General features: G+C 41.8%; 1 protein-coding gene across 6 annotated transcripts; it reads left to right on the forward strand.

The window, feature by feature from the left end:
* Window positions 1–4,408: 4,408 nt before the first annotated feature.
* On the forward strand, window positions 4,409–23,488 carry PEX5 (peroxisomal biogenesis factor 5). 6 transcript variants are annotated; one of them, XM_079140381.1, is made up of 16 exons: window positions 4,409–4,555; window positions 6,142–6,304; window positions 6,601–6,636; window positions 6,942–7,074; window positions 7,299–7,430; window positions 14,041–14,146; window positions 14,638–14,728; window positions 15,127–15,237; window positions 15,496–15,588; window positions 15,965–16,084; window positions 19,673–19,816; window positions 20,001–20,071; window positions 20,531–20,743; window positions 21,064–21,229; window positions 21,713–21,870; window positions 22,050–23,488. In XM_079140381.1, the coding sequence occupies exons 2-16, from the start codon at window positions 6,158–6,160 to the stop codon at window positions 22,249–22,251; spliced, it is 1,923 nt and encodes a 640-aa protein (XP_078996507.1). In that variant the 5' UTR covers window positions 4,409–4,555; window positions 6,142–6,157; the 3' UTR covers window positions 22,252–23,488. The 6 variants fall into 6 exon arrangements, with proteins under 6 accessions (XP_078996507.1, XP_078996505.1, XP_078996508.1 ...); XM_079140379.1 differs by lacking the exon at window positions 4,409–4,555 and adding an exon at window positions 5,331–5,482; XM_079140382.1 differs by lacking the exon at window positions 4,409–4,555 and adding an exon at window positions 5,331–5,482 and having other exon boundaries at window positions 15,989–16,084.
* The last annotated feature ends 540 nt before the right edge of the window (window positions 23,489–24,028 follow it).

Below are 24,028 nucleotides of genomic sequence, written 5' to 3' on the forward strand. Positions count from 1 at the left end.
TGGTCTAGGCGGGGTTTAGTTCCTGCTCCCCACATGGTCTGCACTAACACTGCAGGGGTTTGAGGAGCCTTATTACTGACCTGTGGAGATGCACATCCTGGTTCTCTTCTTGGTTTTCTCTCACACCACCCCAGGGTACAACCTTGTGAGGGTAGAAGTCTCGGGTCGGTCCCCTCTAGGTCTTTTCTGGGTTTGTAGGTGGGGTCGTTTTCATTTGGTAGAGCAGATTGGTTATTGCCTAGAAATTTCTGTCTTGAAGGCTGCCCCTTCCCTGGTCCTTTGGCTAAAGAGAGTAATCTTTTACAGGAGCTTAATTTGTCTTTATATGTTAGCATTTCAGGGTTGCTGATCTCTCTAGCATCCAGTCTGGGATATATGAGGAAAAAAAAAAAAAATCTCAGGGAACTCACATAGTACTTCTGGAGTCCTACGGTCTTAAGTTTGTTTACTTTCATTTCCCCACCTTTGAATCTCCTTTTTTTTTAAAGTCGTAGATGGACACGATACCTTTATTTAATTTTATTTGGTGCTGAGGATCAAACCCAGCACCTCACATGTGCGAGGCAAACACTCCACCAATGAGATACAACCCCAGTCCCTATCCACCTTTGAATCTTCTTATGTTTGTTCTACATATACTGTCCATACATAGTTGTATGTAAAGGGAGTAATAGAAAAAAGTATGTCTACTCTATCTTCTCCAAAGCAGAAGTCTTCCCCAAGCCCCCCCCCCCCCACATACACACACAGCTTATCTGTGTATGCTAGAAGTATTAGATGAAAAATCCTGAAAAGGGCACAAAAATCACTCATTTCAGGGTAATATTCCAAACTCAAAAAACTTAATTCCTTTTTCCTTCCTCTTTTGTCTTGTAAGGACCTTCCAGTTGGTCCACCTCTTAGAGATTCCATAATACCTCTTCAGACAATGGGAATCAGGTTTCCAACACACAAACAATTGGGGACATACTCAAGCCATATCCAAACCATAGTATTTGTTTGTGTTTCCCCACAATTCACACATTGAAACCTAAACTCCAGCCAGGGGAGTTTCATTACAACTCATGTCTCTAATTCTAGCCACTCAGGAGTCTGAGACAGGAGGATTGTGAATATGAGGCCAGCCTCCACAACTTAGCAAGACCCTGTATCAAAATAAAAAAAATAAAAAGGGCTGGAGATGTAGCTTAGTGGTACAGTGCCCCTGGGTTTAATCCCCAAGTGGAGGAAGAGGTGGAGGAGGAGGAGGAGGAGGAACCTAACTTCAATGTATATGATAGACTAGGAGGTGGGACTTTGAGAGGTGGTTAGGTTAGGAGGACTCTGTGGGATTAGTGCCCTTATGAAGGAGATCTCAGAGAAATAGCTAGTCTCTTCCTTCCTGTGAGGATACAGTAAAAAAATGCTATGAGGAAGCAAGGACCTCACCAGATACTGAATCTGTGGGAGCTTTGATTTTTGACTCATTAGCCTCCAGCACTGTGAGAATAAGTCTTAGTTGATAAGTTACCTAGTCTAAGACATTTTATTATTGCAGTTTGAATGGGTTAAAACATAAGGGTAAAGGGAGTGCACCTTATAGTCCTTGTGATCTGGGGAGATTCCCTGCTGGATGGCAAGGAATGGAATTAGGTACTTTGAACTCAAACCCTGGTGTGTAGTGTTGGTTATACCTGGGTATTTCTAGATATTATTATTCTGAATACTTTTAAAACAAACTGAGATTCGTTAATGTATATTAGATGGACCCAGCTTTGGGATTTGCTGCATCTCACCACACATACATCTTTCTTCCTTTGCCCAATTACCTTTCCCTACCACAACTACTGAGGCTGAAAAGAGGGATGGGTAATCATAACCAGCAAACCCTTCCAAATGGACATATATGAAGATTATACTTTGATGTGCAATTTCTAGAGCATGGAAATATCAGTTACTCTACATCTTTTGTCATTAAAAAACTATAGAATCAAGCCAGATGGGATGGTCTTCTTTTCCTCACCCCTTCTCCAACAGAAAAGAATGTAGAATTGAACACTTATAAAGAAATTTATTCAAGTCAAACCGTGAAAGAAATTATTGCCTCCAAATGAGACGGCATAAGCTAGGTAAAGTTTTAACTCAAGAGTTGGGTATTACTATTGGTTCAGGAAATGGCCTTAGGAATCTATGACACAACATACAAAATTTACCCTAAAAAGGGCCTGAGCAGGTTCTTTAGGACTCAGATGGCATTATCAAGGGAATAGGGAGCCCCTGAATTTTGCAGTGAATCTCTTTTAAGTATCTGTACCATGATTCCAAATGTAGGAAACTTTACTTGACTCAGCAAATTTGCTTTCCAGAGGTGTATGATTTTATGAGTGAAAATACTTGATGTTTAAGAAAATCTGATGAACCAATCTTTAATTTTGGAAGTAAAATTTTAGACTTGTGACTTTGAGAGGACTAAGATAATTTGATAAATTTTTATAAGTTTGATTTATTAGATTTATATAGTTGAATAGGGTTTAGAAAGATTTTGTCTAGTAAGTTATTTGCCCTGTCAGATATTAAAAATGCCACATTGTGCCAGACATGGTGGCTAATCCAGTGACTCTGGGGGCTAAGTCAGGAGGATCACAAGTTCAAAACCAGCCTCAGCAACTAAGCTAGACCCTGTCTCAAAATAAAAAATAACAAGGGCTGAGGATGTGGCTCAGTAGTTAAGTGCCCCTGTGTTCAATCCCTGGTACCAAAAACCAAACAAAACAAATAAAACAATATCAACAAAAACAAAATGAAACAAATAAAATGCAAGGTTGTTTAAAATATTAGGAAATTTAGCTTTTATTTCTAATAAGGTAATGTACAGTCTAGTGTTTAAGGGAATTGACTCTGGAGCCACATTGTCTAGGTCAGAGGTTAGTAAACAAAGGACTCCTACTTATTTTTGCACAGTTGACAAGTTAAGAATGGTTTTGACATTTTTAAACAGTTGAAAAAATTCAAAAGGAATATTTTGTGACATGTGAAAATCACATAAAATTCAAGTTTCAGTGCTCATAAAAAGTTTTGTGGGCACTGTCATACATATAGTCATACAACAGTATACTAAAGCAGTTGTGAGAGAAACTGTAGGAACTGCAAAGCCAAATGTATTTACTATGTGACCTTTTAAAGACAAAGTTTGATGGCACTGGCCTAGGTTCAAATCCCAGCTTTGCTATTCATTAGCATAGCCCTGGGCAAGTCACTTTAACCTATGTCTCAGTTTCCTCATCTGTAAAATGGGAATAAGAGTTATTATTAATAGTTATTATGATGATTACATAAACATTTGAAAAGTGTTAAAAATGCCTGGCACATAGTAAGTGTAATGTAAGTTCTTAATATTGGAAAAATTTAACCTTTTAAGCTTGGATATTATCCAAATATTAAAGAATATTATCCAAATATTAAAGAATAAGTGAAAATTATTTTATTTTATAAAAATTACTTTTATGGATAGAATAAGAATTTAAAGTTGAACCTGATTAACAAAATGTAGAATCTCAAATGTGGAACTTAAATAAATTAGACACTCAAGTAGCTCTATTAGTCCTTTCCCAGCACCTCTGGGACTGTGGGCCAGATTTTGTGAAGAATTCTTTGGCCTTCATGAACAGTCTCTGTTTCTAATCTGTAAGCAACACTTCTCTAAGACTGGGAGGCTGTGTTGTATAATAGTTTGGTATCTGGATTTAAGCCTGGATTGAAGTTTGATCTCCTATATATCTGATTTTGGGAAAGTCTTGTTTGTAAAGTGGGGCTAGTAATACCTATTTCTTAAGGGTATTATGAAGATGAAAAGTGCTGATGCACATATGTGCTGAGTATAACACCTGGTTTTTAATAACCATTCCATAAACATCACTTATTATTATTGCCATTCTCCAAGAGCAGGCCACAGAGTGAATTACTGCTAATTGATTGCTAAATTCCTAGCACAGCAGTAGGTTGTGTATAGTGTGGTTTGAGCAACACTGGGAAGCCCTTTCTGGTTGCCCTGATGTTCTGAAATTCTACCATATCATATGCCTTCAGTTAAATGCTACTTTCTCTGGGATTCTCTCTTTTAAAAGAATATAGGCACTAGGCATTTTCCTTATGATGGTATCCTGAGAACAGGGGACACACAGGGAAGAGATTTGTGATCTATAGGAGAAAGGGCACAGTGAGATCAGGGCCTCCGAAAAGATGGTGGAAAAAAAAAAAAAAAAAAAAAAAGGAAAAGCGGAAATGTAGTTTTCTGGCTTGCTCAGACATCCCAGTTTCCCTAAGGTGTGAGAGCAGCTTTCATCTTTGCAGGGATGAATTCACACAGCCACGCCTGTTTGGCCCTTGGGGCGACCACCTTTGAAATCCACAAGACAGCCAGCCCTGCCTTAGGGCGCCACCTGCTGTCTCCTTGTCTCCTCTCCCGCAACCCAGACTGGGATGGTACTTCTGCCTGTCTGGGAGTTCATGGACCATCAACTCTGAACCTCTCTTGCCCTTCTCCATGACACCAAGACTCCCTTGGTCTTGGACCCAGGTGAGCTATAAGTGTTTGTTTCCCAGTGACCTTCTGGTTTGACACCGGAGCTGATTCTCTGGCAGAGGTGAAGCCTGAGGCTCAGGCTCATATTCTGTGATTAAAAGTATTTCTTGCCTCTTCTTGGTGCTTTTACAGTCTGGAGCAGCAGGAATAAGGCCATCATGCCCTTGACCAGTGTTGAGGCAGGAGGGAGGGGGGAGGAGTGACTCACTGCATCTTTCCTGTAAGCTTCCAGCTTGAGGTCTCAGATGCGTTGGACTCTATTTTGGTCTCCAGAATTTTTCATCATCCAGCGCTATTTTCCCGATTACGCGCAAGTGGCAGAGGAACTGAGGGCAGGCCTCTGTCTCCACGAATTGCAAATTGGAAGGGAGGGGCAGGCTTAGGACACTGGATATCCCCGGAATCCCGCCTATTAGTGCATTTTACCTGGACTTCGGAAGATCCGTCAAAAGGGGATTTAGAGGGGGTATAAGTGGAAGAAACTGACGCCCAGAAAGAGCAGAGAATTCCTTGGGGTTACAGTGCACTCCCAGACAAGAGGCAGAATAAGCTGTACCCAGAATTCTGCACCATCCCCTTTACCCCACAGCCTCAGACCCTCTTAACTCCATTTTGCTTTGAGCTTTCCAATACGCTTTCCAATACACAAATCTTAGCGTTCCTTTCGAGCGCTTCCATAGCGACTCTCCAAGACTTCCCCTTTAAAGCGCTCTACCCCTTTAAGACTCAAGGCTCCTCCTGTCACGCTGTCGCAGTCCTAAGGCCCCGCCCCTTCAGGGAGCTTCCGTAGGGCCTCGGCCGCAAAGCGGCAGTCACGGCCCCTTTAAGCCTGAGCCCCGCCCCTCCCCTCTACCCTCCCCTTTACCCTCCCCCTATCCCGCACCAGGTGCCCCCGCGGGTCGTGCGGCGCGGCGCGCGGCGGTGAGCGCTGGGCCCCGAGGGGGCACGGGGACGCGTCCTGGAGCTCCCCTCGTCCCTGCGGTGGCCTCTGGGGTTCCGGGGGCGGGGCTGGAGCGTCGAGCCTGCGGCAGTGATGGGGTGGTCGGGAGCACGGGAGGGGTGGGCCAGGGTCGGGCCGAGCGGGGGAGGGGCTCAGGTGGTTTGGGAGGGAAGGAATGGCCCACCGCAGTGCTCACCGGACTAAAGCAGGGCGGGGGACCGGGTTTGCGGCCAGGCGGTGTTCCCACTATCCCCTGCCCAGCCAGTGTCCTGGTCTAGTCCGGTCGATGAGGCGTCCCCCCGTATTCCTCTGGTGTTCACGGCCCTTTGTTGGGGGGCGGCTTTTGGCCTGTCCTGCCCCAGAGGCCGCAGTGGTGAAAGCCGCTGGAGAAGCCCAAACTGAACGCGGTGACCTTTGAGGGGGGCGCCAGGAGGGTACCGGCTCTCTTTGGACTCCTGGCAGAGGTGGGGGTCACAGCAGAAAGCACAGGGGTGGAGGAGGGTGACCAGTGGTGGGCCACTTGGCCCCTGCGGGACAGATGTCTGCGCAGGTGCCCATGTCTCCAGATAGCGCGCTGTGATGTGAATTGGGGAAGGGTCTGGTTGGGGGACCTCAGTTCCAATCCTCCTCTGTCCATCAGAGAGCTGGCGGTCACCATGGCAATGCGGGAGCTGGTGGAGGCCGAATGCGGGGGTGCCAACCCGCTCATGAAGCTGGCCGGCCACTTCACCCAGGACAAGGCCCTTCGGCAGGAGGGATTGAGGCCCGGCCCCTGGCCTCCTGGAACTCCAGCCTCTGAGACAGTGAGTCTTCCTGAACTGGAAACCCCCCAGTGGTGGACTGGAATGGAGGGTCCATCCAAACACCTTAGGATAGCCACTTTCTCTGTTTTGTTGCTAGTAATACCAGTTACCACTTAATAACACTGCATCTTTAGATGAAGGTAACCATTTTATAGATGAAGAAACTGAGGCTCTGTAAAGGTTCTGACTTGCCTGAGGTCATATAAATGGGAGAGCTAGAATTTGACTCTCATATGTTTGCTTGTGTGCCTGTGGCCTTCATCACTGTGTCCTTTTGCCTCTCTTTTCTGTCTTAGGTCTCTAAGCCTTTGGGAGTAGCCTCTGAAGATGAGGTAAATCTACCAGTTCCTTTTCTGTCCATTGCCCTCTGTTCATTGTCTTTTTTCACCCTTAAACTTAGTTCAGCTGTATTTCAATTTTTGGGCTCTCCTGACCAAATTTTCTTGGTAGTGGGTTTTTTTTTTTTTTTTAATGTATTTGTTTTTCCAGATCTGTGGAAATAAAATTTCTCACTATGTGTCTCCAGTTTTTGTTTACCTTTCTTTGTATCTGACATTGGTATCCCCATCCAATGGGCCCTGTCTCCTCTGGGGCCTCCTGACCCTAAGCGTTCATTTCACCATCTCTCTTGTGACAGTTGGTGGCCGAATTCCTGCAGGATCAGAATGCACCACTTGTTTCCCGTGCCCCCCAAACCTTCAAGATGGATGACCTCCTGGCAGAGATGCAGGAGATTGAACAGTCAAACTTCCGCCAGGCTCCCCAGAGAGGTGGGTCCCACTGAAAGACGGGTGGAGAGACGGATGAGAGGGAGACACTATTTTCTGTGCAGGCTGGACTAAGTGTATTCCATATTTGGACACTGCTGGCATCCAAATTGAACTGAGATTAGAAGAAAAAGGAACAGTGTTTCATGTTCCTCAGGGTTTCTTAGGCATTGTGCAGTCATATGTATTTATTTCCTTATTTCTTAGTCCTGTCTGTTTCTTTTAAGCCCCCGGTGTGGCAGACTTGGCCTTATCAGAGAACTGGGCTCAGGAGTTTCTTGCAGCAGGAGATGCTGTGGATGTAACTCAGGATTATAATGAGACTGACTGGTCCCAAGAATTCATTGCTGAAGTTACAGGTGAGGCTTGTCATGGGGGAAAAAAATTTCTAATAGTACTTATGGGGCAATTAAAATTCTATACTGGGCTGAAGCTGTAGCTCAGTGGCAGAGCGCTTGCCTAGCATGTATGAGGCACTGGGTTCCATTCTTAGCACCACATAAAAAAAAAAAAAAAAAAGGCATTCTGTCCATCTACAACTACAAAAATAAAAAATCCATACTATTTTCCTAATTCCTCTTAGTATATAAGATGATTTTGTCTGCTTAAGACTTTTCTGGCCTCTTGACTAATTTTTACAGGACATTGGACCTGATTTCCCTTAGGTGATAATAAGGAATTGAAACTTAGAGGTCTGATTTTGAACTGGAGAAGAGATTTTGTATATAGAGAGAATGAGGAGTTAGACCCATTTCTTTATTATTTGGAACTTTATTTCTGTAATTTAGTGGAGACCAGTCAGATCGAATGCATGGCCCAGGAGAAGAGAAATACCACGGCACCTGCAATTCTGGTGTTAAGTCCTCTTGGACAGAACTGGGGTCTTGGAAAGTGTGGTTGTGGAGTTCAATAACCTGAAGTATAATATACAATAGGCCTTTTGTATCTACGGGTTCCTCATTTTGGCTTCAACCAATTGCAAATTGAAAATGTTTGGAAAAAAAAATTATGTCTGGTCGCTGGGCACAGAAGAGTCCTCTGTAATCAGTGGCTCAAGAGTCTGAGGTAGGAGGATCACGAGTTCAAAGCCAGCTTCAGCAACTTAGTGAGGCCCTAAGCAACTCAGTGAGACCCTGTCTCAAAATATTAAAAAAAAAGGCTGGGAATGTGGCTCAGTGGTTAAGTGACTGGTTCAATCTCTTACCAAAAAAAAAAAAAAAAAAAAAAAAAAATTGTGTCTGTACTGAACACGTACATACTTTTTTCCCTTATCATTGTCCCCTCAACAATATTGTATAACAGTGATATATACAGCATTTACATTGTATTAGGTATTAAAAATCTAGAGATGATTTAGAGTATATGGGAGGATATGCATAGGTTTTATGCGAATTCTATGCCATTTTATTTTCAGAGAGGCTCATTTGCAGATTTTGTGGATCAGAGGGGACCTGGAGCCACTCCCTCATGGACACTGATGGGTGGACTGTACATGGTCTTAGAGGGCAAAGACCATTCCATGCTGATAAGAAATATAAATAATAGCTAATATTTACTTTCAGTGTTCTAGGCTTTGTGTTCTAAGTGTTTGGAATGCATTATCTAATCCCCATGAGAACCCCAAGTTCTAGTTACTGTTTTTAGTCATATTTTATAGATAAGAAAATTGAGGTTTAGAGGTAAAGTAACTTGCTCAAGACCCTACAACTACGTAAGTGGTAGAGTTGAATTTGACTTAGGGTTTGAATGATTCCAGATCCTGTGGGTTCAACTGTTAAGCTATCCGGCCAGGCCTGCAGTTTATGTATTTATTTTTTTGGTTCTCAGGATTGAACCCAGGTGTGCTTTATCACTGAGTCATATCACTGGCCTTTTTGTTATTGTTTTTTAATTTTCAGATAAGATCTTGCTAAATTGCTTAGGGCCTTGTTAAGTTGTTGAGGCTGATCTCAAACTTGAGATCCTCCTGCTTTAGCTTCCTGTGTTGCTGGGAGTTGTACATGCCTGTGCCGCTGTTCTGGTCCCAGGCCTGCATTTTATGTTCTTCTTTCTTGCTTGGCTACTAACTTGAGGGTCTCGCCCCAATTTTCTCTCTGAGAGCATCCATTACTCACTGCATTCTCTAGGATTGGTTCATCTCCCAGTCTGATTAGGGACAGGGGAAAGGACAGTCTTTTCAGATTTGTTCTTCCTGATTGTTCACAGAGAGAAACTCTGCCCTTTTTTGCTTTAAGAAATCAAGAATAGCCAGGTGTGGTGGGGCATGGTCTTAATCCCAGTAACTCAGTGGGCTGAGGCAGGAGGATCATGAGTTCAAAGCCAGCCTCAGCAAATTTGCAAAGCCTAAGTGACGTGTGACACTGTCTCAAAACAAAAAAATAAAAAAAAGGGCTAGGGATGCTTCTGGGTCCCAAAAAATGCATGGTTCCCCAAACAAACAAAAGATAGGTCTTCCTCCACACAAAACAGAAAAACCCCAAAATGTAACAAATAAAACTCACCTTTATAGATGAGAAAACTGAGATTTGGGAAGGTTAAATACTTTGTCCCAAACCATTCAGTAGTAGACGATATTCAAACTCATGCCTGTTTGACTCTAGGCTCCATACTTTAGATAACCATTCCACTAAAATGAGAATCTTCCTTATGGAGTTGTCTCAAGTTAAAATCTGAGCTGTGACAAAGACCTGTCAGACAGAAACTTTCAGGTTTTTATACAAGCCTTAGACTTAGCATGCTCTCTTTTAGCACAGAGGAAGTTCTGTTGTTTGTGTGGGTATTGCTGATTACCAGTGACTGAGAAAAAAAAAAATATTACTATGAGTGTTGAGATTGATGAAATTTTTGTGGCAATTAGCTGAATTGCTACCAATCATTGAAATCTTCCTTAACCCATAAGTGAAAAACAGGTTTTTAGAAACATGTTGGACCTGTCTCACCTGTTAAACCCTCTTTGGAGATCTCTTTTATTTTGTACGTTTTTTGGAACTGTGCCTGCTTCACAGAGGCATGGACATGGGAACCTGGGAGAAGTTGAGCTGTTTGAAGTCTGCCTTTATGGAAATGTCTTAGTGCAGTAGTATTTTGCTTTCCATGTAGTAGGCCTTTGGTAGTGTATAAATGAGCAAAGATCTGGGAGAAGAAGCTAAAGGAAATTAATTTTCTAATGCTTTTTAAATTTAATTAATTAATTTAATATATATGTTTTCAGTTGTAAATGGACACAATACTTTTATTTATTTTTATGTGGTGCTGAGTATCCAACCCAATGCCTCACACATGCTAGGCAATTGCTCTACTACTGAGGTACAACCCCAATTCTAATAATTCATTTTTTGTTATCTTTCATTGTATTTGTGGCTGATAGTTTATCAGTGGTAGAGGTTAACTGTTGCTTTGTGGATAAGTAGATTTTGAGACAAGCGAAGGTTATACTGTAATTCTTACTATTTAAAAATCCTCAGGGCTGGGGTTGTGGCCTGTGGTAGAGTGCTCACTAGCATGCATGAGGCACTGGGCTTGATCCTCAGCACAACATAAAAATAAACAAAGATATTGTGTCCATCTATAACAAAAAAAAAAAAAAACTTAAAAAATTCTCATTGAGATTTAAGAATCAGGTTTATGAAGCTCAATTTTTTAAATTTTAGTTTTTAATATGGAAATAATTATAGTTTCATTGGAAGTTGTAAAAAAAAAAAAAAAAAAATTGAAATTCTTTGTATTCTTTACCCAGTTTCCCCCAGTGGTAACATTTTGCACCATCTTTAGTTATGTACAGCGTCAAAACCAGGGAATTGCCTTTGGTGCAATCACAGGGTTTATTAAATTTCACCAGTTTCTGTTTACAACTTACATTTTAACTTAGGGTAATTCCCACCAGGAGGACTCTTAGTTTTAGTGCAGTGGTTATCAAAAATATGAAGCCTAGAGCCAATTGGATGTGAGTTTGAATATCATCTCTGTTAGTGAATGATTTTGGATAAAGTATTTAACCTTTCCACACCCTTATTTGTGTGTGTGATAAATTTTATGCAGCCTTATCAGATGTGTAGAATCACATAAGCACATTCCAGTCAAGATGCAGAACTATTCAATCACCATGTGAAACTCAGTTTTTAGCCTACTACATTTCCTAATGGAATTCCATCTCCCCTAAATTTTCTGACTGAATAATTCTGTTTCACTGAGATCTTGAGATAAAACACGCTTCAGGGTTCTTGAATTTAGATAGCCTCAGTTGGCATGGTATATGAAGTTCATAGAATAATTGTGAGACATAAATTTGCACTCACAGAAAAAGCCATGGGCAGCAGTGGCAATAGATGATTGGCAGCAAACCTCTGATTAGAGGAGGAAGAGGCTGTGGAATAAAAGGAATAACAATCTCACTGCAATATTTTCTATTTTTTGTGTGGGTTTGCCAGGAATAGATATTAATGATAGTTGCTGAAACATTTGTTACTATGTGCTTTGGTCTAAACAGAAACCCCTATGAAATATCTGTTATTATCCCTATTTTTATAGCTAAGGAAATAGAAACTTAAGAGAGTTTAGTAATTTGTTGGCAGTTGTATAGTGAATAAGTGGTGGGTGGAGTTGGGATTGAATATGGATAAGCTGACTAGAACCGGCATTTTTTTCCATAGTACTATTAGCAAACAAAGAAGCTCTCCTTGCTAAAGGTAGGAATTACTGAGTTTTTGATTTTTGATTTTGGAGTAGATGTGCCTAGATGGAATGAACACTTAGTGAGAAATTGTGTGAGGTCAACATTATGAATTGGATGCTTAGGTCATTGCTTCTCCCCATACTAATGTATGTGACTTAGGATTTTCTCGTACTGTCCTTCAGCCATAGTTGCTTCAATTTCAGACTATTCAAATGGATCTGATTTTCTGTAAGAATTTCCTAACAAGATTGTGAAGGTCAAGCATTATTATTTTGGTTATTTTATTTTACTCCTTTTTTGGAGCAGGTTCCCAGTGCCAGAAAATTGTGGGTCATGTGGCAGATAAACATGACCAAATGCCAAATGTTAGCAATTTGAGGATGATTTTTCTCACCTTTGGGATTAAAAAAAAAAAAATCTACCTAATATCTGTTGTGAAGTTCAGGTGCTTTATGTTTTTTTCTGTTGCTTCTGGTCATTGAGAGGAGCATTTCATAGAAAAGTTCCTGTGAATTTGAGGAGCACTTGTAGCCAGAATATGCTTTTATAGAAGCCCTTGAGAGTAGGAAGGAACAGGAGAGGAAGAGGAAGGACTAGTTATTTTTCAACCAAATGGGACTAAGGAACTGGGAGGTGTCATAAAGTCTATCAGGTATAAAGCATCTCCATTTTGGTCTCCATACTTGCGCTCCATATTTGGGGCAAAGGAAAGAAAAATGTAGGAACTAAAAAAGAGCATGATCTAGATAAGATTGTTGAGAGTCCTTGAAATGAAGAGAGTCTGGCCAAAAATTAGTTATCAACCATATTTTTATTATATTAGTTACATACTACTTATTTATGATTAGGAATATGTATTCTTAGACTTGATTTTTTTTTTTTTAGGTTTTGACATTATTTTTTCAGATTTTGAGATCATTGAAATTATTCAGTAAGGTCTCAGTTAAAATGGAGTGGAGAGTTTTGTTTTGGTTTACCACTGAGGGGGCAGATCTGCCTTCAACAGTCAAATCTTCAAATTGGGGACAGACTGGGTGATCCTTTCTGTATCTGATTTGTAAAGATGCAGATGGAGAGCCGGGCGAAGTGGCGCACACCTGTAATCCCAGCAACTCAGGAGGCTGAAGCAGGAGGATCTTGAGTTCAAAGCCAGCCTCGGTAAAAGTGAGGCACTAAGCAACTCAGTGAGACCCTGTCTCTAAATAAAATACAAAATAGGGCGAGGGATGTGGCTCAGTGGTCGAGTGCCCCTGTGTTCAATCCCAGGTACCCCCCCCCCCCCATAAAAAATAAAAAGATGTAGATGCAGAGCAGAAGGGAAGAAAGAACATGCCAGGCTCATGCTGTCTCAATGTTTCCTTATTCTTTAGGAAACCTAATCTGTCACTCTGCTTTTTTTCTTGTCCCAGGATGGTAGGACAAAGTCCTGGAGGTTGAGAAACAGTTCAGCATTCTCATTCGGTTTGTTGCCTTGATACTGTTTGTTCTGATGTTGTAGCAGTGCCCTTTGTCACTTAAGCTTCTAAGATTATTTCTAGATTTAGACTTAAAAGCACAGTCTCTTAAAAAGAATCAGAAGTGACGAAAGTCAGAATAGTGTTTACGTCTGGGGGTTGGGGGCATAAGGGAATCTGAGGGAGCTGCAAACATTCCGTTACTTGCTCTGGATCATAGTGGAATATATTCATAAGCATACATTAATTGAGCCATGTGCTTACTGGCACATATTCTGTACCTTGATGTTTGTGTGTTACATTTCAATTAAAAAGTGAAAAGTCAACCATCCCATGGGAGAAGCAGATCCATGTGTCTCTTATCGAGCCTAGTATTCTGCTTCTCAGATTCTCTTGCTAGGTATGTTATGGTGAAATGAGCCTTTTGTGGGGATGGTGTGACTGAGTAGAGGGAGAGGTTTGGAGCTCTTCTGTTCTCCCTTAGCTCCTTACTGGTCCCCACAATTCCTGTGAGGAAGGTGAAAGCCCTGGTGCTTGCTATTTCTTATTGAGGTCTTGTGTACTTCAAGAAAAAGAATTTGGTTCTTAATCCTTTCCTGAGCCTCCTTACTTGGTTTCTTGTACCTAACTCTTGGTAAACTTCCATTCCAGGCCCCTTTGAATTGGCTATTGAAGAAAATGTTGAATATTTGATAGTATTTTCTTTTGTCCAGAAGTCTCTGAGTCAACAGAGTTTTCTCTGTTGACCTGGTTAAGAGGATCAGTTGAATATGTGTATTACTTCCCTTTCCCTGATGCCACACTGAACCCTGAGTGATTTCCCCAACTCTTTGCTCCTTGCAGACCCCTTGTCTGTGTCCCCTGCCCGCTGGGCTGAGGAATATCTGGAGCAATCTGAGGAGAAGCTGTGGCTGGGAGAGCCTGAGGGAACAGCCACCACTGATCGCTGGTGAGTCAGGCTACTGCTTTGTTGATAGTTGTGAAAGGAGTACAACATTGCACAGTTTTCCCAACCTCCCCCAATCTCCTCCATCCACATTCTCAAACCAACTTACAGGCCCCTCTTTTTCTACTTTATTCATTAATATTTCCACTTTTATTACTAGCCCTGCAAATTGGTATTTCAATTATAGGCAAGAATCCTACCTTGTTCCCTTTTTAATTTTGAGCCTGCTACTTCCTCTCTATTCCTTTTCTCTTCAGAGTTGAGGTTGGAGAAGGGAAAGGTGAAAAGATGTAGCTAGTGCTGTCTCATTCCTTCCCAAATGTCCTGTAATGTAAATTGGAGATGGAGCTTCTCAACAGGAGAGTACAATGTGTTAGCCTCCGTTTTTCTTCTGTAGGAACTGTACTTACTTACCATGGGCTGGGATTGGGAAATAACATGGGGAAGGTGGTGGTTGACTGGGTGGTAAAATAGAATTTTCCTATCTGTGCCAGGTATGATGAATATCATCCTGAGGAGGATCTGCAGCACACGGCCAGTAACTTTGTGGCCAAGGTGGATGACCCCAAATTGGCTAATTCTGAGGTGAGACACATCCCATTGCTGCTGAGCTCAGCAGAGCTGGTCTTAGAAGGCAAGAGTCTTGTTTCTCTTATCCACACTTAACTTTAAGGAGAAGTAGATGAGATCCTAGATGTCTGTTCCTTCCTCTCTGGAGACTTAGGATCTTGCTTGTTCCTTCCAACATTCTTTCCCTTGTTTCCTTGCCCATTAACCTTCCCTCTTATCTGGTGTGTTCTTAAATCTTTAGAGGCAGAAATCCCTTTCTTTCTGCTCTTTGCTTTTTCCAGGGCCTTTAGCATATCTTGTCTGCAGCCAGAGATGGTCAGGGGGAGGGGCAAGCACAGGTTCCTTCTGGGCATGGTTGAGTGCACACCTGGAAGTCCTCTCCCAAGGTGCCTATGTGTGTCTCTGTGCCCCAGTTCCTGAAATTCGTGCGGCAGATTGGCGAGGGGCAGGTGTCCCTGGAGTCCGTTGCAGGGTCGGGCCGAGCTAAGGCAGAACAGTGGGCAGCAGAGTTTATTCAGCAGCAGGTAGGATATTGTCACTTCCCAGTCCCACTTCAGAGCCAGCTGGTGTCCCAGGCCTTGGTTCAGTGTTCATTGATCCGAGATGGGGAAGGGATTTTATTGCCAGCTTGTCTTGGTAGCAATCAGGTCCTGAGTGGGTGGGAGTAAGATTCTGAGAATGCTCTTCTCAGTGTGTCCAGGCTGGTGGTATTTAGTGGGTTCGTAGTCTGTGTTAGTGGGTAGAAAGTTGGTGGTGGTACTGACCATCCTTCTTTGTCACAGGGTACATCAGATGCTTGGGTTGACCAGTTCACAAGACCAGTAAACACATCTGCACTTGACATGGAGTTTGAACGTGCCAAGTCAGCTATAGAGGTGAGAGCAGATGGTGTAGGATTGGAAACCCTGAGAGCACATACTCTCTTGGATAATGGGTTATTAACATCAAAGGTGATGAATGCTGTATTCATCTGTACATAGATGTATCTGGATCATCTGTGTCAAAATTGTGTAGCAGTGGGGTGGCTGCTTTTCAAAACTGAGATTTCTCTAGACCACTCCAGACCACTGCATTGGAATCTGGGAATAGGCTGGATCTGGAAATCTTCATTTCAAAAAACTCATCAGAGAATTCCTTTACACATTGAAATTTAAGAACTGGGCCTCAGGGAATGTATCCCTGTGAAACTGAGGGTGGGATGGGGTGGTTATGAAGGATCTCCTTTCTCTACTTGCCTTCCCTTCCTTACAGTCTGATGTCGATTTCTGGGACAAGTTGCAGGCAGAGTTGGAGGAGATGGCAAAACGGGATGCTGAGGCTCACCCCTGGCTTTCTGACTATGATGATCTCACATCTGCTTCGTATGATAAGGTAGGGACCCCTAGTTTTCCAGGTTCCATAATTTCCTTCTTTAATAATTTTCCTTTTATCCTGAATTTGAAGAGTGTTCACATTGGAGGAATTTTCTTGAACCCCTTTCTATGAAACGCAGTGTGAATCATATTTTTGTCCATACTTTCCCTTTAGCAATTAAATATATAATTATTATTCTATATCACAATAATAGGTAGTGGATAATGAGACCACTTGTGTCAAATAATGACAGTACAGTGATGTAATATCTATGAAGGAGGTTTCAGATGATGTACTAAGAACACGGATGAAGTTGCTCTGGTTTGGAGATTGAACTGGGAAGATTTTGACAAGGTTGTTAACTACTGTGGTAGGGAGTAATAGTTGATAGACTGTCCCTCTACCTCTACACCTTAATAAATATTTCTTTTTTTAAGCTTACAAGTTCAATTTACGTTCTAATCTCTTTACATAGGTACCAACCAATTGCCCCACTTTAGGGTTTCAAAGAATTGTATTAAATAACTTAAATAATAGAAGAATGTCCTAGTAGTCAATGGTGAAAGATTATTGAACTTTGTATAGAGCATGTGCGGTTGACCTAGAAGCCTGTGTTACACAGGCTCACTGTAGAAAACAATCTGTGTGTGTGGATGTGGCTAATAATTAAACTCCTGAGTTGAAGCATGGGTGGAAGGGAAAGAATTGCTTGGTTAAGAAAGGCAAAAAACTGAGTGATCCCTTTTCTTAGTTCAGATATGACTGGGGGCTGGAATCAGCCTGAGATGCAAAACGGGGATGGAGGTGGATCTTGACATAAGAGAACTGTATAAAGACGGGGGAGAATGAAATTCAGGGTATCTTAAAAAAGGTCAGGATTTAAGAGCCATTAAAATTTAGAACTATGAAAAATACGATTTTACTTATGTTTACAACTTGATCTTGGTTTTTCTGAGCAGTATTCTGTGTGATACTATAAAGGAGAGTTTTATGAGTTCCTTCTATAGAATTCTGGTAAGAGAGAATAGAAAGATATACCTGTAGATAAAACTTTTATTATTCTGTGTTAACAATTTGATAAGTTGCATTAATTTATAAGTGGCAAGTTATACATTGTAGAAAAGTTCTTGACCCCTATTTGATATTATTGATTCCTTGAGATATTGCAAAATTAGGATTAGAAACATTTGCATTAATGTTCCACAAAAAAATGTTATGCTTTTTTTTTTTTAACTAGTGAATAATTCAGATTCTATTTGGCTTTGGTGCTGAGAATTGAACCTAGTGTCTCATAATACTTTTTAAAACAAGTGAATCTGATGCTTAATTGTCAAATAAATTCCTGCGTCTCTTTTTAAAAAATATTTTAAAATATTTTTGTGGATGGACACAATATTTTTATTTTATTTATTTATTTTTATGTGTGCTGAGGATTGAACCCAGTCCCTCATGTGTGCAAAGCAAACACTCTACCACTGAGCTATAGCTCCAGCCCCCCTGGGTCTCTTTGAATGTACCTTTTTTTTTTTTTATAACCCTTAAGTTTTCAGAGGCAACTTAACACCTATAGCTCAAGCATAGATTATAATAGACTGATACCACATGAGACAAGTTTCTGTGATGGGTGGGGCTCTACTTTGTAGTGTTCTATTTCTGTAGTATGATCCTATGAGATTTTGAAAGAGACTAGATACAATAAGACATAATGATTGACTTGGGTTAGACTTTTTAGGATGTAACAGTGATGCCAGACTTATTCTACATTCTGCAGATTGTTAAGGGTTCCTTCAGAGTATTCTTTTTCCATCTATGCAGACATTCTAATTTTGAAAAATTCTTCTTTGAACAGCAATTGATGAGACTTTAGGGAGCTTAGATAGCAAGGACAAGGGGAAACTTAGAGAACACTGTGATAGAAAGATTATGGCATTGATTTGTCACATTGTCTACTGAAGACACATGAAGAGTATTCAGATCACTCCTGGCTGTCAGCAACAAGCAGGCCATTGTATCTCAAGGAAGTATCTAGAACAATGAGGATAATACCTATTTATAAATAGTATTTTAAGCTTTTGGTACAACTTTAGTGAATATTTTCATTTGATGCTCTTAATAGTTTTGAGAGATAGAAATTACATTCATTAGGAAATTACGTTATAGATGGCAATAATCTGTTTCCCAAAGGGTGGCTTAAAGCATAGATTGATGATGAATGCTAGTTGAGGTTTGAATATACAGGATTTATTTTATTGAATTCTGGTAGTCTAGAGCAGAGATTTGCAAACCATGGAATAAATCCACATGCTACCTGTTGTTATATGGTCACTAACTGAGAATGGTTTCAGCTTTTTTAAATGGTTGAAAAAAATTAAAAGTGTAACATTTTGAGATATATAAAAAATAAAGTTCAAAATTTGTTTTCTGTAAATAAAGTTTTACTGGTATATAGCTGGGCTCCTTTGTTTATATATGGTCTGTGATTGCTTTGCACTACCACAGTGGAGCTGAGTAGTTGCAATTGACCTATAGGTCTAAAATATTTAATGTTCCTTTAAAGAAAAAATTTGCTAATCCCTGAACTTGGGTCCTTTTCTGCCTTGAGTTTTTAGTATTGTACAAAGATTTCCCAAGATGATAACTATTTTCAACATGGCTATACTTTTTGTACATTTACCTCAAATCCATCTCCTGTAGGGTATCTCATTTCTTGAACCCCAATTTGTGACAAATAACTTGTCACTGAAGACTTAGAATGGTTTAGAAGTTTGCTGAAATACTTGTGTTTGATTCTTCACCAATTTTAATATAATAATGAAAAAAGGCCTCATATCTTTATTATGTACAGTTTCATTCTGATTTGTCCTTAACTATATTATGTTTTAGCCTGTGTTTAAAAAGGCTCTTGCCTCACATGCACAAAGCCCTGGGTTCAATCCCCAGCATCACAAAAAACAAAACAAAACAAAGCAAAAAGCTCTGTCTGGTATTTTGCTTCTTGTTTTTATTCTGTGTGCTGTTTTGTAATGGTAGCTATTTACTTTCCAAACAGGAGCATTTTATTTGCTTGTCCCAAGTCATATGGCTTACTAGTGACTTCCATCTCCCCTTATTACCTCCCCACTTAATGTAAAATGCCAGTTGACAAGCTGGGTATAGTGGCAGAGGCTTTTAATTCCAGCTCCTAGGGAAGCTGAGTCAGAAGGATTGCAAGTTTGAGACCAGCTTGGACAATTTAGTGAGACCCTATCTCAGTAACACCCCCCCCATACACACACACAGAAATGTCTTCTGTCCAGTGGTAAAAAGTCAATCTATGAAGATTTCCTAAAATAAATTCATGCCCAGCATGGATCAGGGTTGGTAGACTTTCCTACCTTTTCAGTTATTGTAAGTAGGAGATGGCAGCATGAATCTGATAGCGAGTGATTTTACTGTAGTCATAGATGATCTTTAGAATACAGAGAATTTGCCATTGTTTAATTCAGATAACTCTGTAGAAGCCTTCGACTTCTCTACCTCTGTCTTGGTGGTTCTCCTCCCATCCCTGCTGCTCTGATTGTGGTGGCTCTCTCTCAGAAAACTTCTCACTTTCTTCCCTCCTTGTAGGGGTACCAGTTTGAGGAGGAGAATCCCCTACGTGATCACCCTCAGCCTTTTGAAGAAGGACTACGGCGACTTCAGGAGGGGGACCTGCCAAATGCTGTGCTGCTTTTTGAGGCTGCTGTACAGCAGGATCCTAAGCATATGGAAGTGAGTGACATTGTTCTGACTGCTTCCAGTTTTGAGGGAGGCCCCAAAGGGAGTGGTGCGATGGATCAGATGTGGGTTGTGATGTAGACTGCGGTGATGAGACTGAGATGGTGAGTGGGAGAGGCCTGAGAAAGGGAGGATGGAAAGACTACAGAGACGATGGGATCTGTCAACTTTTCTCTAGGCTTGGCAGTATCTGGGTACTACTCAGGCAGAGAATGAGCAAGAACTTTTAGCCATCAGTGCTTTGCGGAGGTGAGTATGCTGAAAGGTGAGGACCAGGTTTTTCTAGGGCTCTGTTACAGTCTTTAGATTGGTGGGAACCCAGAACCAGATCCTTGACTTCTTTCGGGCCACTAACACTCATGTTGTCAGATGGTGAAACTCCAAGGTTTGGAGTGAGTGGGAGAGAACTGTTTCTGTTCCTCTGTCAGTTTTTGGTTTTATTTGTGGGAACCTGGTTGGTTCCTTGGCAGCTAAAACTTTCCCCTTCTTGGGTCTGAAACTTTGTTATAAACTCACCTATCAGAGGATTTTTTTTTCTATATTTTGTTAATTAACTCACATATCAGAGGATTCTTTTCTATATTAATCCAAGAGGGTGGGATAGATGAGGCCAGCTTGACTGTATTTTAAAGCTTGGCTTTGATCTCTGGGAACTGATAGGTGCCATGTCATTGCAGATGCCATGTTTGCTCATCCCTGCCCAAACAGGTGTCTGGAGCTAAAGCCAGATAACCGGACAGCACTGATGGCGCTGGCTGTGAGCTTCACTAATGAGTCCCTACAGCGACAGGCCTGTGAAACACTGCGAGACTGGCTGCGCTACACGCCAGCCTATGCCCATCTAGTGGCGCCTGGTGAAGAAGGGACTGGTGGGGCAGGACTGGGCCCCAGCAAGCGTGTCTTGGGATCTCTGTTGTCTGAGTGAGTGGAGGGGTTCCTGGGATGAGGCATGGTAACTTGAGTCCCAGTAGATGTGTGACCTTAATTTTGGAAGTTAGGATAGATTGAGGCCTGAGGAACTAAGAGTGGGATGAGAAACTTGGGATGAACTTGAAGGAGGTCTACATTCTACCATGCAATACTGGAATGAACAGAAAAACAGGTTTCAAATTGAAATTTGAAAGATGACTGATCGGTTGATCAATTTGGGGATATTATTGACTTTTTAAGGAATCATTTGAGAAGTAGGAATATAGATATATCTGTTTACCTACTTTTTGGGTTTTTCCCTCCTTACCCAGCTCCCTGTTTCTTGAAGTGAAAGAGCTCTTCCTGGCAGCTGTGCGCCTGGACCCTACCTCCATTGACCCTGATGTGCAGTGTGGCCTAGGAGTCCTCTTCAACCTGAGTGGGGAGTATGACAAGGCTGTGGACTGTTTTACAGCTGCCCTCAGTGTTCGTCCCAATGTGAGTTTCAGGAAGGAATGGAAATGGGAGGTAACTCTGTACCTTGTTGAAGAATCACTTATTTATTTATTTATATATATATATATATGTGTATATATATATATATGTTTTATTTTCAGTTATAGATAGATACAGTACATTTATTTTATTTATTTTTATGTAGTGCTGAGGATAAAACCCAGTTCCTCACATGTGCTAGTCAAATTCTCTACCACTGAGCCACAGCCCTGCACAGGATATTTCATTCCAGTGTTCAGGCATTGACTGCCTTGCAAGGGATGGGAAAAGAAGGGCAGAAGGACAGATTCTTCTGGACCCAGGGGAGTCTGCATGGTGTGAGGGGGTTATATTGTGGCCACTGAGGAGATAGAGTGGGTTAGTAATACCCATTAGCTGAATCGAGTAGTGAAGCAGGGGGAGGAACGGGTAGAATTTGATCTGAGTCTAGCTCATGTTCCCAGCCCATCTCTATCCGTATCCCAGGACTACTTGCTGTGGAATAAGCTGGGGGCCACCCTGGCCAATGGAAACCAGAGTGAAGAAGCAGTGGCTGCGTATCGTAGGGCCCTTGAACTGCAGCCTGGCTACATCCGGTCTCGTTACAACCTGGGCATCAGCTGCATTAACCTTGGGGCTCACCGGTGAGTCCACCTTTTGCATCAGTGAGCAGGTGCACTGTCCTCCCTGTCTTCCCTAGCTCCTTGTTCTCTGATCCTGTCACTTGACTAAATAACCCCAGCTATCTTCCCTTCTGTCAGCTCATCTGCTTCCTTCCACTGTTGTTCTGTTCACCAGCTGTCCTTCCTCTTCTTCCCTACAGGGAGGCTGTGGAACACTTTCTGGAGGCCCTGAACATGCAGAGGAAGAGCCGGGGCCCTCGGGGTGAGGGGGGCGCCATGTCAGAAAACATCTGGAGCACACTGCGTTTGGCACTGTCTATGTTAGGCCAGAGTGACGCCTATGGGGCAGCTGATGCCCGGGATCTCTCTGCCCTTCTAACTATGTTTGGCCTGCCTCAGTGACAGTGGGATGGGCTGCCCTGTGAGTGTCTGCTTGGAGGGGTCTCTGCTTTGGATGTGACTCCCTCTCCCCCAGTGGGCCTACCAAGGGGGTGGGCTGATGACCACAAGTGGTACGGCCTCTCAGGAGCTGCCTCAATGTAGGGGTGGATAGTCTGTGTTCTAGGTCCTACATAATTGTAGGGAAAAGAGCTGTTGTCAGAGTCCCTTGGTAATTCAAGGACTTTACATCCAACTACAGATCTCTCTGTTCATCATGCCCTTTCTTGGTGCTGCTTTTTGGGTAGGACCCAAGGATATAGGGTAACTGTTGTCATCAACTGCCATTTCTGATGGGGTCTACCACATTTGTAATGTCTGTTCTTTCTCCCACTTATACTCGGAATTGGTAACAGTCCTGTTTCCTTAGGCAGTTTTGTGTAGGAGACTCTTCTAACAGTGGTTCTGTCTGGGATGGGCTGTGTTAGAAGCCAGCCTGATTGATTAAAATGTCTATTTAACCCTGCAGAGGTGAGTTTTGGTGGAGTGCTCATAGTTTTGTCATTTTTGGACCTCTCCTGGCTGTGAGCTTGGATTCCTGTGTGTGTGATGCTGATGCAGTAATGCTAGTATTCTATGGGAGGGGTCCTCAGGAACAGCTCGGGTCAGAGAGTGTTTGCGGGTGGGGTAGGAGGAAAGCTTATGTGTGGAGTGGGCCTGGAGGGGACTGGTGGGATCAGATTAGGGGCTCTGTCGTTGGGCCTTTGGTGAAAAGGTTGAGGGGTGTGGTGAATGTAGCAGTTCCTCCTCTTAGAAAGATCTGTGAGTAGGAATTGAGCTAACTCTTGTAGAAAGTTGGTTTGGAAATTGCAGTCTTGCCAAATTCCTAGTAAAGAGGGGTTTCAGTGTTACCATAAGCCTTTGCTATACTTCTTGAAATATTTCTAGGGGTGAGTGTTATAAAATCCCTTTCCCCCATATCACCTCCACAAGGTGAAGATTGAGGGGAGCTGAGGGAGCAGTTTGGATGCTTCCCAACTCTTTCGGGCTTGGGAGATGCACTAACCCCCAGAAATGACTGCTAAGCCTCTTGCCTTGTCTTCAGTAGCTAATGATCAGAGAGATTTTTTTTTTTAAACTACCATGGTCCCAAGGTTCCATCCTGAAATTTATTTTTCTTTGTATGAATATGTATAAATGATTTAAAAATAAAACTGTAAAATATTTGTATGAAAAATAAATGAAACTGATGTGGGTATGAGTTCTGCTGCTGGTTATGAAGTTGTGGGGGCAAGATTTGGGTTGGTGTTTGGAGGATTGGTATTCAACAATTTTTCTCTCTTTATCTTCCAAATTCTCATTGGTATGCTGCTTACCCATCCATCTCTCCAGTGTTATTGAGTACCTAGTATCTGTTTGGGAGTGTGGAGAAAATGGCCTTGGCAAGGCCACTGTGTATATGGGTGTCTGGGTTGGCAGGAGAGATAGATATTTAGCAGTCATGAATTATAGTTGTGTTACTGTTACAAAGGAAAACATGGTATTGTATAATCATTGGGTTATTTTGTATTATGAATTATATGAAAGGAATTTGATCATTTTTTTTCAATGCTTAGGCTCTAAAGGTTTTCATCTGGTTCTACCTGGACTTACCAGGTACTATATCAAGAACCAGATCTGGATGGGCATCTTACTATTTTTTAAAATCACCTCTTTTTTTTTTTCTTTCCACATTTTTTATTGGTGCATTATTCTGGTTGTACCTAATGCTGAGATTTGTTCTTATGTAATTGTACATACG

Source organism: Sciurus vulgaris, assembly GCF_902686455.1.
Source record: "Sciurus vulgaris genome assembly, chromosome: 5".
NCBI lineage: Eukaryota > Metazoa > Chordata > Mammalia > Rodentia > Sciuridae > Sciurus > Sciurus vulgaris.

Bases quoted from the DNA above. Each gene is read 5' to 3' on its own strand.
- PEX5 (XM_079140381.1), top strand. From the start codon at position 6,158: ATGGCAATGCGGGAGCTGGTGGAGGCCGAATGCGGGGGTGCCAACCCG. The intron at 6,637-6,941 runs GTAAATCTACCA...CTCTTGTGACAG, and splicing joins GAGTAGCCTCTGAAGATGAG to TTGGTGGCCGAATTCCTGCA. The intron at 7,075-7,298 runs GTGGGTCCCACT...GTTTCTTTTAAG, and splicing joins CCGCCAGGCTCCCCAGAGAG to CCCCCGGTGTGGCAGACTTG.